General features: G+C 41.1%; 1 protein-coding gene across 2 annotated transcripts; it reads right to left on the reverse strand.

The window, feature by feature from the left end:
* Positions 1-10: 10 nt before the first annotated feature.
* Positions 11-12,490, reverse strand: morc3a (MORC family CW-type zinc finger 3a). 2 transcript variants are annotated; one of them, XM_084689344.1, is made up of 20 exons: positions 12,253-12,476; positions 11,046-11,118; positions 8,824-8,956; positions 8,231-8,455; positions 7,827-8,009; positions 7,480-7,624; positions 7,148-7,276; positions 6,415-6,537; positions 6,238-6,335; positions 6,011-6,118; positions 5,673-5,801; positions 5,529-5,600; positions 5,367-5,403; positions 5,096-5,173; positions 4,576-4,690; positions 4,353-4,416; positions 2,965-3,654; positions 2,547-2,889; positions 1,789-1,982; positions 11-1,544 (listed from the first exon to the last, which is right to left on the reverse strand). In XM_084689344.1, exons 1-20 carry the CDS (start codon positions 12,289-12,291, stop codon positions 1,385-1,387), a joined length of 3,138 nt encoding a protein of 1,045 aa, XP_084545470.1. In that variant the 5' UTR covers positions 12,292-12,476; the 3' UTR covers positions 11-1,384. The 2 variants fall into 2 exon arrangements, with proteins under 2 accessions (XP_084545470.1, XP_084545471.1); XM_084689345.1 differs by lacking the exon at positions 11-1,544 and having other exon boundaries at positions 1,816-1,982; positions 2,768-2,889; positions 12,253-12,490.
* Between the last annotated feature and the right edge of the window lie 3,517 nt (positions 12,491-16,007).

Consider the following 16,007-nt stretch of genomic DNA (forward strand, 5'->3'; position numbering starts at 1 on the left):
AAGCAGCTAGTCTGATTTGTCATGAGTTTATTGCTGAAGCTATCTCACAATTTTTATCTGTCCAGAGGTGTGGTTTAGAATAATGCAATTTAAACTTTCAACAGCATTACATTTCTGAAGCAGAAGAAACTTAGAGATCAGCCTACCAGCCGTATTCTCAGAAAGACAAAGTAGAAAAATAAAATAAATGCAAGTACATCCAACTTATTATGTACAAATGAAAATATAAAAATATAAAAGTTTGATGTCTTTCTTTTGCATAAAAACACCAATCTTAACAATTTAGCCTAATATTCAAAAGCAGACATAGTATTTTTTGTAAATAACCACTCATACATCCTATGACGCCGAGACTTTCTTCAAATCCTGGTGTACATCAACAATGTACTTATAGCATTGGCAATTTGGTCAAAGGAATGATAATCAATGCCTGTGATGCAGTCGGTGATTAAGATGTCGGTTTTTGTGAGAAAGTGACTAGATGATGTGGAGGTCAAACAAGTACAATCATTTCAATTGTGATCTATTATATAGGGACAGAAGCCACTGTCATCAGTTGGATCACAGGTACTGCATGTATAGTTCCAGGAATCTGTGTATGTCGTACCAACATCTTAATCACCGACTGCATCACAGGCATTGATTGATTGATCCTTGTATAACATGATGTCTCAAGAACAGGGGCGTGTCCATACTTTTTTGACTGGGGGTGGTTCAAGTGGGGCACTGACTTATGCAGGGGTGGCATGAAGTATGAGCGTGAGAAAACATCTGAATAGTATTCCTCCTTTACTATTTGTCTCCATTACTGACTTTACAGCACTTTACATTCCTGTGTTTAAAGTTGAATTAAAAAGATAGACTTACCAATAATAAAAGTGGCACCATAAACACCTTCACCAATGTAATATAAATCTTCCATACTTTAAAGACATTCCAATATGGCTACATACAAAAGAAGAAAAGCGGATTGAGTCCAACAATTCCCAACTCACATTTTCTCACATAAATACTGGAAAAAATTACACAGAAAATAAAGCAATGTTTTTAAGACTGGCCAGTTAAAATATATTGAGCATTGAAAGTTAGTCTTGTCTTTTCTCTCAGGTAACGTTAAGGGTAACAGCACCCACTGACATCTCCCCGTAAAATTATGAAATTGTCACAAGGTGCCAAAATTGGCCTTGAGAGTGCAGGCATCGGCCGGTGACAGGTACATCAAAAAAGCATTTAATCACCCTCATTAATCAACCAACGGACTGATCGCTTGACCACTATAGTAAAACAGAAGATCTCTGAAAAAGAAAGTCAGATCTTTTTCCAATTTGACAAATGCTTTTAATCCAAATCAACATCCCCTTTCTCTTCTTCCTGTGTTTTCTCTCTACTCCTTGTCTCCCACTGAAAAAGTAGACTCCACAGCAGGAAGCACATGTTCCAGCATCCCATCTATGGCATCACATTCATAGTTGACCTGGTCCAGATCCAGTTCAGGCATGAAGGAGACCAGGAGGCGACCCACATTCCTTCGCAGATCCCTCAACCTGCACAGACAGAGAGCATTGTCATTGTTTCATATTAAAGTATTTAATAGCTAAATACAAGGGAAATGGTCTGCTCATATATGGCTTTTGACAATATATACAAATATATCAAAGACGCATCCCTCCTACATATTGGCGCCTCTAATGGCTGCCTAGGTAGACTCTCCTGCAAGTAAATTCTGTGTCTGTGCAAACTTTCATGACAAATAAACATCAATTAATTCATACATTCCATATACCCCACCTTCCAGCTGACTCTCCCTCTGTTTGTCCCCTTGGGTGTGCCACTCCAGTCTGGCTGACCCCAGGCCCAGTAGCCTGTCTTTCTGCTAGGGAACCCTTAGCCCTCTCTAACTCCTCTTTCATTTCTTCCAGGTCCTTTTGCAGATGTTCACACTGGGAATTAAGGTCAATGTTCTGCACCTCCAGACATTGCACCTGGAGACAGAGCAGAACATAAAGATCCCAGAGGAGAAGAGAAAAACATAGGTCGTAGTGTGAATACAATAACTGGTTCAACTGAATTGCTTTATTACTTTATGCACACCGAGTAGCATAACACAGTTGATCAGACATGGATTCTGCCTATGTTGAAGTGTAAAATGGATTGATTATAAGTCATATAGGCTAATATGTGGGGGATGTCCAGTAGTACGGAAGAAGGCCGAGGTCAGGGCTGCACTATCTGTCCAGCTGTAGCATGACTTGACTAGTCTCAGAGAAAGGCGACGCGAGTAAGAAACAACAAATTCCTGAGTTACAGTGGGGAGACTAGGGGTATTGCCAGAGTTCAGAAGGAAGTTCAGAAGGAAAAACCCATAGAACGGAAGCCAGAAAAAGGAGCTAGTCCTCTTTGTCTGAGTATCTGTGTCCTCTACTGGAGGAGAAACGGATGAGAGAGAGCAGGTCAAGCTGACCATAGACTGATAATGAGCATGTACAAAAGGCTGCCTCATTGAAAGGAGAATGATCTGGGAGAAAGTGTGTCTTATTAGCCCTCACCTGGTTTTGATACATGTCCCTCTCATTGTTTCTCTGGTCCAGGGTCTGTAGCAGTTGGTCTACCTGCAGGGCCATCTCGTCACTCACTGTACCCTGCTCTTCAGTACTGTGACTGTCAGCTAACTTGGATTCCTTCTCCAGTCTCAATTGTTCTGCCTCTCGCTTGGCCTGTTCATACAGATGCTTATAGTACAGTGTGTCGCTCCCTGCCTCCCCTTCACCTTCCCCTCCATGTCTCTCTGTATGGTTGGGTTGGTGAGCGTGCTCTGTCTTCTGGTCCTGGAGTTGCTTCAGTCTGCTCTCCGTCTCCTGTAACTGGGAGGTCATCTGGTGGACCTGCTCCCTGTGGAAGGTAGAAAGGTCTGATGAAGATGTGTCCACGCACCTACACAGACCAAGACAGACATACACACACTACCTGTAGGAGTCTCTCTCCTGGGCTACGGCCTGCATGAGCTCCATTAGCTGGTCCTGCTGGTTCTGAGCCTCGGTTGTGTCAAACTGTGGGTCTGGTCTGGATGGACCTGAACCCGAGGGTCTTGTCCCTTCATCGCCCAGGTCTCCCTCCTCTTTGATGTGAGTTGCATTGTTGTTTTTTGCACTGGCATCTTCGTTGATCTTCGTAAACTGATGTTGTCTTCTCTCCTCCTGCCCTCGGTCCGCTTCCTGCTGTAACGTCCCATGCGTCCTTTGCTCCTTCTCATAATCTCTCTCAGCCTCTTCCTTTATCTTACTCCCACACTGCTCCTGCTCTTCCTTCACTATGGTTGGAGTCTCTGTCTGAACTTTGACGCTTGTGTGTAGTAGCTGGTGCATTTGGACAGGTGGAGGGGAAGGGTTGGTTCCTGTAGGAACACTGGAATTTGATCCCATGGCGGCAATATCAGGGAGCGAGTCCATGGAAGCGTTACCAGAAACTTGATCAAGAGTGATATTGGTCTCCAGAATGGTGTCATCATTGTCATCATCACTGTAAGCGAAGAGATTCGAGCTTGAGGCGTTCCCTGCTATAGTTGGTGTGACTGGCCGTGAAGTGTTGCCATGACTTTCTTCTAGTCTGGCTCTTTTCATTTCATAAGCCAAGGATTTTGGCTGTGTTCTCTTTTCCCTGCACACAGAGGGGGTAGGGATGGATTATAAAGACAGAAAGAAAGATAAAGAATCACTTATAGGTGTTGCTTTTCAGCTGGCGAGCAGGGCGTAGGTTTGGCTTGAAAGTTGTTAGGGACACATGGGTGGTGTGGAATGTGTTGGAGGGAGGTAAACCAGAGGTTATAATGTGGTTAGCTTTGTAAACAAACAACAGAAGAAATCTGACAGGGCCAACAATTAAAGCAATACATTTCACATTCTCTTTGTCCTATTGTGAATAATGTGGGTTTATGAGATAAGCAAATCATTGCATTCAGTTTTTATATACATTTTACATGTAACGTTTTATGCCCATGTTCTTGCTTAGAACATTAGGGAAAAACGCTTTTTTTCACAATTTTTTTTTACAGTCAACTAGAAAACGTAAAAAAGTATTTCTATTAGATTATAATCAAACTACTTCATCTCCATCCATCATCTGTCTCCATCAATAGATAGTACACTGACTGACAAAGTGGCTTGAGGTGACTCTGTTCATGTGCAGCCTACCCTTCAGAGTGCACTGATCCAGACTGTGCGGACCGTTAACACTCTCTGGCTGAGTATGAAACGCACAACAACGCCCAATGGAATGACAAATACAAATAAATTGTAATATTATTAGGGATATATAACTGAAAGTTACCCCTCCCTAAATCGACGCATATGGCCTACCGTAAGGGGGTAGAAGAGACATGACGGCGGGTGGGCAGGCTGCCACTGGAGGGACTGCTGGCACCTGATAGAAAAAAGGAAGACAGAGAAAGAGGGGGACAGACAGAGAAACATATGACAATATTACAGCACGGCAAGAATGACTTTACTGTCCCATAAATATCACTCCAGAAATGAAATGAATCTGTAGTGGATCTAAAGTGGACCTTCAAACATGGCATACCGCCTTGTGAGAGTGAAGAGTGTTGAGGGGAGTAGAGAGGAGAGGCTCTGGACTTTTCAGTGTCCAGGGGTGGAGGGTCTGTACCAGCTGGAGACCGCCTCCGATTCCTTCCAGCCTAAAGATCACATAGGAGGAACATGACACCACACGTTTTAAGTATTCACCATATTCAACATACGTGCCTAGATTGGTCTGCATTAGAACTATTCTCTACTGATCCTTGATTTTCAGCTGCACTTTTTATATTATAGGACGTGTTTCCAGTAAGAAATGACTTCTCTATTTCTAGGGTCAATAGGTCCCTTGGTGAACATCATACCAGCCTATTTATACAATTTGAGGCCCCTCGCTCCAGACAGCAAGGAGACAGTCGCGTGTGTAATGAGTGACTATATAGTAATTGATGCTATTTGAAGGATAGATAGGATAAAATTGTCTGCTGAATGGATAAAAATGGTTTGAAAAAGATTCTCTCCACCAAATGTCAATGTGAAGTGTCTTATGATGATGTCCAACCCACCAACTCTTTTAGTTTTGCCTTCCGAGCCGCCTCTTGACAAGCCCTTTCCTGTTCTGCTTTTGCCAGCTCCTCCTCTTTCTGAAGAATACACAGGGCAGGGCAGTAAGAGTGAACACAGTATGGCTGTTAGGTTGAAGCACAGACACATGGGCCAAACACGAGCCACTACAGGGTTCGTTTTGGGGATTTTTACCAAGCACGTGTCCAAATGAATCGATTACTTTATTATTGTATAGCTACAACTTAGTTGGTACACAGACATGCTATTGACCTTTTTTCTTTCTTTCTCTTCCAACAGTTTTTTCTCCCTGAAACAAAGTAGAACCAGATCAATTGAAGATTCGTTGTTGAGTACTTACTGGTAGATTAAACAGATGTACTGATATGTTTGTATGAAGGCTCTAGTGATGGTACTGTGGGTTGTGAGTCTCACTGTAGCTTGTAGGTCTTCTGGTAAGGCTGCTCATCGTCCGAGTCTTCAATTTCCTGATCTACTGTACAATTTCTGGGAGGGACGGGTGATAGACTGTCAGACTAAAACACACACACACACACACACAAAGGGTTGTGTACCCACCTGTACTGTGGGTCTGGGTTGTTGAAGCAGTACCACTCGACAGGAAGCCGGTCGCAATCAATGCCATCCGGAAGCTTCCGCCATTTTAGACACTTGTTACACTGCACCCAGTTCTGGTCTGGTCGTTTCCTACAGGGTCGTAACACAGACTATTACCCCATGATCACCAGGTATATGATCACCTGGTAGATCAATATCATACAATAAAAACAGCTATATTTTGTCAAATGGCAGATCACATTTACACACAGTAAAATCATATTTACAGCCAAGCCTATATAAAAGGTCCTGGTACAGTTATATATATAGTTGTTATATCTTTTAAATGTGGAACTAACTCAATGTCCTCCACTGCTACTTTGTTATTGGGATCCTTTGTGAGTCTCTTGTGGTTGATTTCTTTCCAGTAGTCCTCCAGCTTGATGCCAAGAATCTTCATGGTCTTCCTGCACAGAGAATATTACATATAATATAACAGTACATCTCAACTAACTCAACTTTATCCGTAGGCTATCGCTGCAAAGGAGAAGATTCTGTATACCCCAGCAACTGTCCACTGTCTCACCTATAACTGTCTTCGTTGTCAAAGTCCTGCTTGTTGTGGGTGGGCTTCAGGAAGTTACACTCAATGACACCGATGACCCCCACACCTTTGTTATTGGCCTGCAAGAAGAGGACAGTTAGTCTCTCTCTCTAACACACACACACACACACACACACACACACACACACACACACATACTTGGTTTTGGCAGCCAACTCTTTCGTACGCCTTGATTAGACGGTTCTTGTGGTACATCATTATACCATATTGATTTTTGCTCTTGGTGTTGTACCCAAAGGTGATGGGGATGCGTTTCCCTGGCTGGGACAAAACTTAGGAAGAACACTCACAAGGTCGGTGGACATTTCTTTTCACATGGTTATTTTAACATACATCATGACATAACTGTGGTGGACATTTTACCTAAGCAAGCAATTTCTATTGATTGATAAGTAAGGTGAGTGCTAGGGTTTCAATCAACAACTACAATTTGGCTGAGTACTCTTTTAATGTTTGCAAACATGGAGGCAAGAGAGGAGTGCACTGTAAAAAAAAAAAAAAAGTAAAAAAAAAACTGGAGCTGGGACACCAGATTAAACCCATTAAATTACATTTAACAATTAACAGAACATTTTTGTGAAAATGTTATTAATATTTGTAAAAAAAAAAAGTTTTGTGTATTTTTAAGTAACAATATTCTGCTGTAATTTGAATGTAAATATATAAATTAACATTTTGCCATTGTCTTTCTATCTGTATTTCCTGTCATTCGGAAATACAGAAAAAACACGTATAATTTACAGAAAAAGCACTGTAATTTAATAGTTGTTTTTTTACAGTGTGGAACAGACATACACATAGACAAATGAACAGACACACAGATAGATCTGAAAGATTGTTTTAAAACCAGCCTCTCAGCGGAAAAGGATACCAGGAAGTTGGGTTTGTATTGGTCCTTGCAGACGTAAGCCAGACTCTTAGAGATCAGCTGATTCTTAACTTTTTGGCCTTGTATGATGACCTGCATGCGAGGCTTCAAGTACAGGATAGCGCAGTAGGCCTGGACACAACACATTACTGAGGTGACTTCCAAGATTTATTCCACCTTTATACAGTTATTGGAGAGATGGATATGATAATATACTGTACGCAAAGAATCAAATGTGTGGGAACTGACTATTTCCCCCAGATGTAAGTACACATATATTTGAATAATCTTAACAGTAGATTTCAGGATGTATAATGATTCTTCTCTTAGCTTACCCGTAGTGATAAATCAGTATCAGGGACTGAGTTTGCATGAGGCACTGGGCGTTTGCCCTCCTCAGTGAAGGAGCTGTATACGTCGTATGGGATTTTGATGTCGTAGCGGTCTGTGAGGTCATACTCTGTCTCTCCTGATGATGTTCTGCAGGCATGTGTGGTAATCTTAATCTGTACATATACATCCAATACATACGACCACTAAAGTGCAGTGTGTGTGTTTGTATGTAGACACACATACAAAATGCTATTGTGCGTTTACATTCACGTGCATGTGTGAGCATGGGCTTGTGTTTGAGTGTGTGTGTGTGTGTGTATCTACATGTGAGCCTGTGCGTGTATTTTACCTGCGTAAATTCCAAAGGATGATGCGTGTCCCCGAAGCGCCAGTGGAGCAGGTTGAGACGATAGCTCTGAGCTCTGTGACCAGCTGGTCCTCAGTCTTTAACAGAGAGTAGGTAAGGATGTCCTCCAGACTGGCCCTGTGGTCCTCACAGGGACGCAGTTGGTCCCACTCTAAAGACCCATCACTGCAACATAACAGACATGATACATAACTCCATGAATACAACCTGATCCAAACAAATATAACATGAATCCACAGAACATAGATAAAGCACAACACGTTCATATGATGCCTGGAAAGAACGCAAAATATCTGCAAAGTGTGACATACACTGGGATTCTTAACATACATGGAGCATGTCTCATCTGTGTGTGCATGCGTGTGTTTCTCCACGGATGGACATACCTGTTGTGTGAGCTGCATTGAAAGCTGACGATTGGCACTTGGATCTGTGTTGCTTTGATGGCCTCCAGGTAGCTCTGGGAGAGCAAGCCCACGCACACGGCATCCTGGGACTTGGACAAAACCAGGGCATCTCGGCCCAGGCGCATGGAACCAGACTTGAATCCATTACCATAGATACCGATTGGTTCTCGCCCATGGCCGGGAGTCTTGTCACTGTATCCGAAACTGAGAAGATGGAAGGATTCAGACAGAGACACAGCAGATCTGTAGGGGGGGGGGGGGGAATTCATTCTCGTGGATAACTTTGGTGTTTAGTTATTCAAGAAGGGTGGTGTGGGGGGTCTCCTGCCCTGCCAGAGTTCTACGTTGACACGGTTATCGGCATATACCAATTACACATTTAAATTGGATATCGTTTATCTCTTTATTCCTTGTATTGGTCCAATTATAACAGTGAGTACTGGACAGATCAGTCAGAGAGATAAATGCACACAAGGAAAAAGACATAGAAGGGAGACAGAAACATAATGAGAGAGAGACGATAAAAAGACACACATATACACGTTTAAAGCGAAGCTGGCACGCATCCCTACCTGAGCATCTTGTGCATCTTATCGTAGTCAAGCCCCTTGCCATTATCCATGAAGATAAGGCAGTCCTCATTGTTGATCTGCATTTTATTAATCCAAAACTGCTTGGCATTTACATCAGGGTCGTACGCGTTGTCTGAGATTTAAAAAAATCCAAGGTGAGAAATAAGTCAAAATAGAAATACACTACATAGAACAGTTTGCATCCTCTATACTAGGCTTCATAGGCATTATGTTAAATACATAGAAAACGATTCCATGCACCATTCTGGTGCATGGAATGTAAGGCAATGTAATTTGGCTGCAGCGGTGATTCGCCTCCAAGTTGTACATTTGTCTGATGTTTGTGTGATTGATGTAATATTCTGTCTGTTTGAAATGTGTGTATTTACTGACATACACACATTGAAACAGTTATGACAATGTTACGGAGCAGACCATAGCAGTGGGAAGATGTTTCAAGTCGGGTGCTGTGAGGATGACACAAGGAGTGTGGAGGTACCACCCTCAACACTCAAAGAAAAATAGGAAAATGGATCAATGTCATATGAAAAAGATCACTATAAATGATATTTGCTTACATGATTATGGACCTTAAAAAATAAGTTGTATACTTTGAAGAACTTATAATATTTGTCTGTGAAAGGAATAATAGTATAATCGTGTAGGAAGACATAGACAGAATATAGGCTACACACACACAAACAGCGGCTTGGCACTGGCTCATGGGAATGCCGGATTTACACAAAAAACATACATGACAATAAAACAGTATAAATATAACACTGTATTTACTTGCAAAGCAGGCAATGAACGGATAGCAGGAAAATGCAAGGACATCGGATCATATTTATGGATTCCTAAAGAAATCCAAAATATGCTTTTACATAGCCATTTTCTTGTGCCCCCGTTTGACAAGTGTGTGGCCATGAGAGACCTGAACCTAATTACCAACTGGACTAAAAAATGTAGAACCTAAGATTCACCCTTTCCTTACATCAAATTATCATTATAATATAAACATAACATAACCAACCAAATTAAATTAAAAAACATGTTTTTAAATTTGTTGTGAATGTGCATGTCCTCTACCATCCACCAGGGGGTGCTGCAGCATCATCCACACCCCTACGTCCCACAGCCTTCGAGCTGGTCTTATGCCAAATTCACACCCATTCAATTCAAATAACTAATTTGCATGTTGTCCCTCCCAAAATGTGTATTTGTGAGACGTACAATGCAAGAAAAACTTTAATGTTTAGAATGTTTTCGAATAAACTTTTGCAGGTTCCCACATTACATAGGGTAAAGAAAGTGGGATTGTGGGAGCAGACTGCTTTTTGGTGCTTAAATGTAGCAGGTGTAAGTGTGTGTATGTCTCTCTCCGTGTGAGTGTGTGTGATCTGTGTGTGAGTGTGTGTGCGTGTGTATATTTCTGTGTGTGTGTCTGTGTATGCAAGTCAAATTGACATTGAATGATGGACATAAATGGGGGGTTATAGAATGCCTACTCATAAAATACATGTACATGCTCAATATACAATGCCATATCTCATGATTATAAAGACAGAAGAAAACTCTAAGTGTCATTTCAGAATTAACAAACATTTTAAGGGGGTCATTGAATGCAAAACCGAGTTTACCTTGTCATAGTTGAATAACGACAGTTCGGTGGGTAAAATGGAGATACAGTGAACCTGATTGACATCCATTGACACTTCTTTCCTATGCAAATCTCACAATTTGAAACTGCTGCTGTAAAAAGATTCCGGCAGGGGGTGTGAATTTGGCACAACACCGGTTGTCCCGGTGTAAAGCTAACACTGCAACCTTTAATGCTCAATAAAATCGATGTATCAGATACAATTTTTTCACCTGTTGATCGCAGTGCAAAATTTCAGACCTGTATCCGATTTACATTTACATTTATTCATTTAGCAGACGCTTTTATCCAAAGCAACTTCCAACAGAGAGCTTTACAAAGTGCATAGGTCACTGATAATAACAACAAGATAGCCCCAAAGCATTAGACCATATATGAAAGTGGCACAAATCCGATTTGAAAATGTCCGATTCAATACACTTTGGGCTGTTCACACTTTCATCCAGGTAATAAACCTGTGTCACAAATCTGATTTGGGCCACGTTCAGCTGAAATGTGAATGTATTAAAACATCTGTTCTGTGGCTGAGGACAACGGCCCCACCCTGCTGACGAAGACTCACCTATGAGCTCTGCCATGGCACTGAAGGGCCGGGTGTGGCTGGTGGAGTTGCTGTGAAGATACTTGGGGCAGAGCTGGGAGGGGAAGAGAGTGATTTAGGAGCTGGTTTTAGCGCTAAAATGCTTTGTGAAATACTTAAAGTAAAAAAATGTTTCTCTTAAGTGTTTTGTGAACACGGCCCCTGATTTGGACCAATAGCCAACAAACTGCAATTCCAGCATATTTGGTTGATATTAATACACTGTACAGTTACCCCTCTTTCATTAGGCTAAATCTAGGGACATAGTTTTGGTTGTTTGGCTGATATAAACCCCCCTACACTTAGAACCTCAAAGCAGAGACAAATCAACTGACCAACTACAACACACTGTGTGGCATTCCTAACTCACCTCTGCAAGCCGAATGAGTGAATGGGAGAGATAGCGTGTATGACTGTGTAACAAGTCATTTTTGTTTTTACTGTGCAAAAAGTTGGCAGGTTGTCACTTCATTAAAGCACAGTGCAGATAGGTTGGAAAAGAGTGATGTGGAAAGAATATATTTTTGTAAACAATGGTGGAAAGAGAGAGACAAGGGAATGGATGAGAGGAAAGTTCTGAATTGTGCAAGGACAATATGTAATGTTGGTTCAATTAAAGATTAGGGGATGCTGATTTAGTTTGAAATCTTAATGTTCGAGTGTGTGTGTGCGCGCTCCTGTGAAGGAACACTGGCTGTCGCCTTCATGTCGAAAATTGAATTAAAGAATGGAAGTTATTGTAATAAGTCTAGCTTGCAAGTAACAACTTCCAGTATCAACTAGATAGGAGCACTGTGAAATGGCGCACAAGGAAGTATTGTTTAGGCATAAAAGAAACTGAAAAACTGTCAATGTCACCAGATCAGGATGTCAATACGGTGTTTGAAAACTGAATATCATCTGAATGTGAGTTGCATGCAATACTGGTGGAGGGGGGGGCTCACCATCTGAAACTAACGCAACAAACAAGCTAGCTAAAATATAGTAAAACCAGCTAGATAGCCCAGTCTGTCAATTTTTAAAGGATCTTAAGACCATTTCCAATGGACAAATGCATTTTTTTTTTTTCAAATCCAGTGGACCACCTGTATTAGCACAAATTAAATTACTCCGACAACCATAGCACCTTGAATAAACATTAAAACGCCTCCAACAACGCAAGCAAAAGTATAAATGTTGCTCTTCCTACCGCACTCAACGGCACCCTCCTCTCTGCCAGCGATGCCATGTTCTCCAAATGTTGACAAGGACCAAGCGGTTCACAATTATTACAAATTGGGCCACTTTATGTAGTCCAAATTCGGATACAGGTCTGAAATGCTCCACTGTAACCCCAGTCTGAAAAACTCTATTGACTAGGATGGGCTACTTGCGAGATCGCGAGAAAAGGAGAATGCAATGACTTCTGGGAAAACGAAAGCGAACCCGCTGCATCCATAGAGTCAGAGAATAAACAGGCTCTGATAGAGTTAATGGCAGAGCCTGGGCTGCATCGATATAAAAGGGGCGGGTCGATGTCAGAATGCTGTTGAGTACTTTCAGAACCTACTTAAGCCAGTTTATTTAAAACTGTATCGAGGACAGCGAGACAGACCTTGGATTGGACAGTGCCGCCGCTCCCATTACGCGCACTGTGCGTAGGGCAAAAAATTGCCAATTGAAAAGTTATTATAATTATAATGCCGATATAATTTCAGAAGGCCTATATAAATATTATGCACCTTTTAGGCATGTATTTCACAAAACAGGCTAAACAAGAGATAACAAAAAACAAATACACATTCAACTTTCCAAGCTCGACTAATAGCAGCGCAAAAATATAACAAATATGCTCGTTTAAGTGGAATGTTGCAATGTTTCTTTAGAGAATACCTGAATTACCCATTTGTTTGACTTTTTTTTACATACATTTGAAGCCCAGTCACCCACTGACAATATACCTGCTCACCAAAATGCACATGTGAATGTTTACTTCCTACTTTACTAGCCTTGATTATCGTGGTATGTGATTGGTGGATTTTATAAAGGTGTCATGTATATGAGCTCTTTTTGGGCATTGGAAAGCCCTCAGGGTCTCCAAGTGATATTATCCCTCCTCGACTTTTCAAGGAGGTTGTTTCTACTTCAGGTCCATCTATTATTGCAGTTTTAGCCTTTCCTCAGGGGTGGTCCCTAAGCTTTTTAAACATACGATAGTGCCACCTTTAATTTGAAAACCTGGGCTTGATCTTGCAGATCTCGCAAATTTTAGACCTATATCTGAACTCTCAAAAATCCTTGAAAAGATAGTATGCAGTCAATTGTTGGCCTTCTTAGATGAGCACAATATTCTTGAAGTTTTCCAATCTGGTTTTAAAACCTTACTTAGCACAGAATCGACACTTATTCAAGTTTTTAATTATATTTTTTTAGCAACTGATTCTGGGGATTGTGTTATTCTGGTGCTTCTTGATCTGACTGCTGCTTTTGACACAGTGAACCATGAAATCCTGATTTCTCGTTTGGAGCGGTGGGTGGGCATCAAGGGCTTTGCACTGAAATGGTTTAGGTTTTATTTGGAACCTTCTGTGTCAGCTGTGGAGATTCTGTGTCCTCCTCTGCGCCTCTGTCTTGTGGGGTCCCACAGTTTTCTCAATTTATTTTTTCTCTGTATTTGCTCCCACTGGGGTCCATACTTAGGAAGCATGGTATGTCTTTTCACTGTTATGCAGATGATAGTCAGATCTATGTCCCTCTTAAAAATAATGAAACTGCTGGTCCATAATCTTGATGACATAAAGGCCTGGATGGCTCTTTTTAAGTTTTAATGAAAGTAAGACAGAAGTGTTTTTTGGTGGCACCACCGGGACCCTCTGTGCTGATCTTGGTTCCTTATGCCAACATATTAAGCCAACAATTACTAACCTAGGGGTTCAAATTGACCCTGACCTTAAACTCGACAGACAGATTATAGGTCAGTGGTTAAAACAAGTTTTTTTCATTTGAGACAATCGGCCAAAATAAAGCCATTTCTGTCTAGGCAGGATTTTGAGACAGTAATCCACGCCTTTGTCACTACTAGATTGGATCATTGTAATGCATTGTATGTGGGGGTTAGTGGGTCCTCTGTCGCTCGTCTCCAGTTGGTGCAAAATGCTGCTGCACGTCTTCTAACTGACACACGTAAATACATGCTCATTCCCTCCGTTTTATCTTCACTCCATTGCCTCCCTATGTATCAAAGGATCAATTTTGATATTATTTTATTTGCTAGGCCTAAATGGCCTTGCCCCCCTCTACATCTCTGAGCTGTCACATCCCTATAGACCCACCCGTTCTCTCAGGTCAGCCGGTAAAATGCTCCTAAGTGTGCCTGAAACAAAGTGCAAGCTAAAGGATCGTGCTTATGCGGTAGCAGCTTTAAAATTGTGGAATGATTACCTCCATACATTAGACAGGCAGCTTCACTGCCTATTTTTAAGTCTCTTCTCAAAACTCAACTCTATAATTTGGGCCTTTGAAAACTGAAATTGAAAATTAATGTTTGGTTATATAGATGGTATTGGGTCTTTGTATGGTGTGTTATTTTTTTGTATTTGTATTGTATGAGACGTGTAAGTTTTTGTATTCAGGGCTTTTATGTTTTAATTTATTGTTTTACTGTACAGCACTGTGTTCACTTTGGATTTTAAAGTGCTCTATAAATACATTTTGCTTGCTTGCTTGCTTATTGGATGCGGACCAGTCCGGAAAACATGCCAGTGTCGATAAAGAAAGAAAATGTTTGTTCCTTAAAAAATGTGCAAGAACTGGACATTCCAACACATTTTTTAAGGGTGGTAGACAAGTTTTAAAGCGATACATTGCCAAGGATTCAAATGCACCCCCCCCCCCCCTCTCTCCCTCCCTCGCGGGTTCTATTTAACAATCCTCAAAAGCCTAGCTTTTGACACTAGTTAAAATCATTTTGGTGGCTCCTCATGCCCTGTTAAGTGTGCCATAAAAAGATGTTGATACTAGTTGCAAAAATGTAAAAGTTAGAAGGGGAGTAGGATTTTGGCAACACTGTTTTTCATAACTGCCGAAATCCTTCCCCCCCCCCATATCTTGGGGCTATAAGATCTGACACACCCCAACTATGCGGGGATGTGGACAATCTGGTGGCGACACTAACTGGGTAATAGCTTGTCAACTGGTATTGAATACAATACTTTTTTCACTTCTAGACACATTTATAATGAAGCCTTGGTATTTCTTTGAATAAGAGGTAATGTTATGATAGGGGACAGTGCCAGTTTTGTTCATTTGCCTAATGTTTGATTATACATTGTCATTTCACAAATTCGTCTTGATGTTTATCCAAAATCTTAGGTTGGCTGTGACAGCTGCCTCAGATGGTTCCATCAGTGTTGTGCTCAAATCCAACTGAGAGGAATATGTCTGTGTTGCCTGCCATAAACAGCCCTGACCTGTTTTCATGATCAAGCCTCAAACTTGTTAAAACTCTTATTATCACTATTTATTTATTTTTTCATCGAAATTCTGAATAAAAATGGCATCATTTATTAGATGTTTTTCACTAGCCAAAGGGAAGGTCCAGGCTTGACTTATCAGGAACTAAAACCAAGCACGGTACATTGCAAGTTAGGAGATACTAACTACTAGGCTGTGGGAAGCAGGATCTATAAAATGGATATGATTGTCAACAGTTGTGTGGCAAGTTTACTGAGAGGGAAATATGAGTTGAATCTAGGAGGGACCTGTGAGCAGAGGCCTTTTTATATACATTTGTAAAATATTGTAGCTATACTAATTTACCAGACGATTCTATTACGATTGGCATATAGTGCATTTAGTAAGTAGCCTATAATGGCAAGTACAATGTAATCAAGAATAAGAAGGGAGTAGTTCTGTTAAAAGTGATTCTTACAAAAGAATACAAAGAACGATGCTCGCTTTAACCAG

This window comes from Hypomesus nipponensis, chromosome 23, assembly GCF_054491055.1.
Source record: "Hypomesus nipponensis isolate SF chromosome 23, ASM5449105v1, whole genome shotgun sequence".
NCBI lineage: Eukaryota > Metazoa > Chordata > Actinopteri > Osmeriformes > Osmeridae > Hypomesus > Hypomesus nipponensis.

What these genes read in the sequence shown, in the direction of transcription:
- morc3a (XM_084689344.1), bottom strand. Translation starts at nt 12,291, where the DNA reads ATGGCATCGCTGGCAGAGAGGAGGGTGCCGTTGAGTGCG. An exon ending in ATACTGATTTATCACTACGG is followed by an intron (nt 7,277 to 7,479) that starts GTAAGCTAAGAG and finishes TGTTGTGTCCAG; the next exon opens with GCCTACTGCGCTATCCTGTA. An exon ending in GGGACATGTATCAAAACCAG is followed by an intron (nt 1,983 to 2,546) that starts GTGAGGGCTAAT and finishes CTCTGTCTCCAG; the next exon opens with GTGCAATGTCTGGAGGTGCA.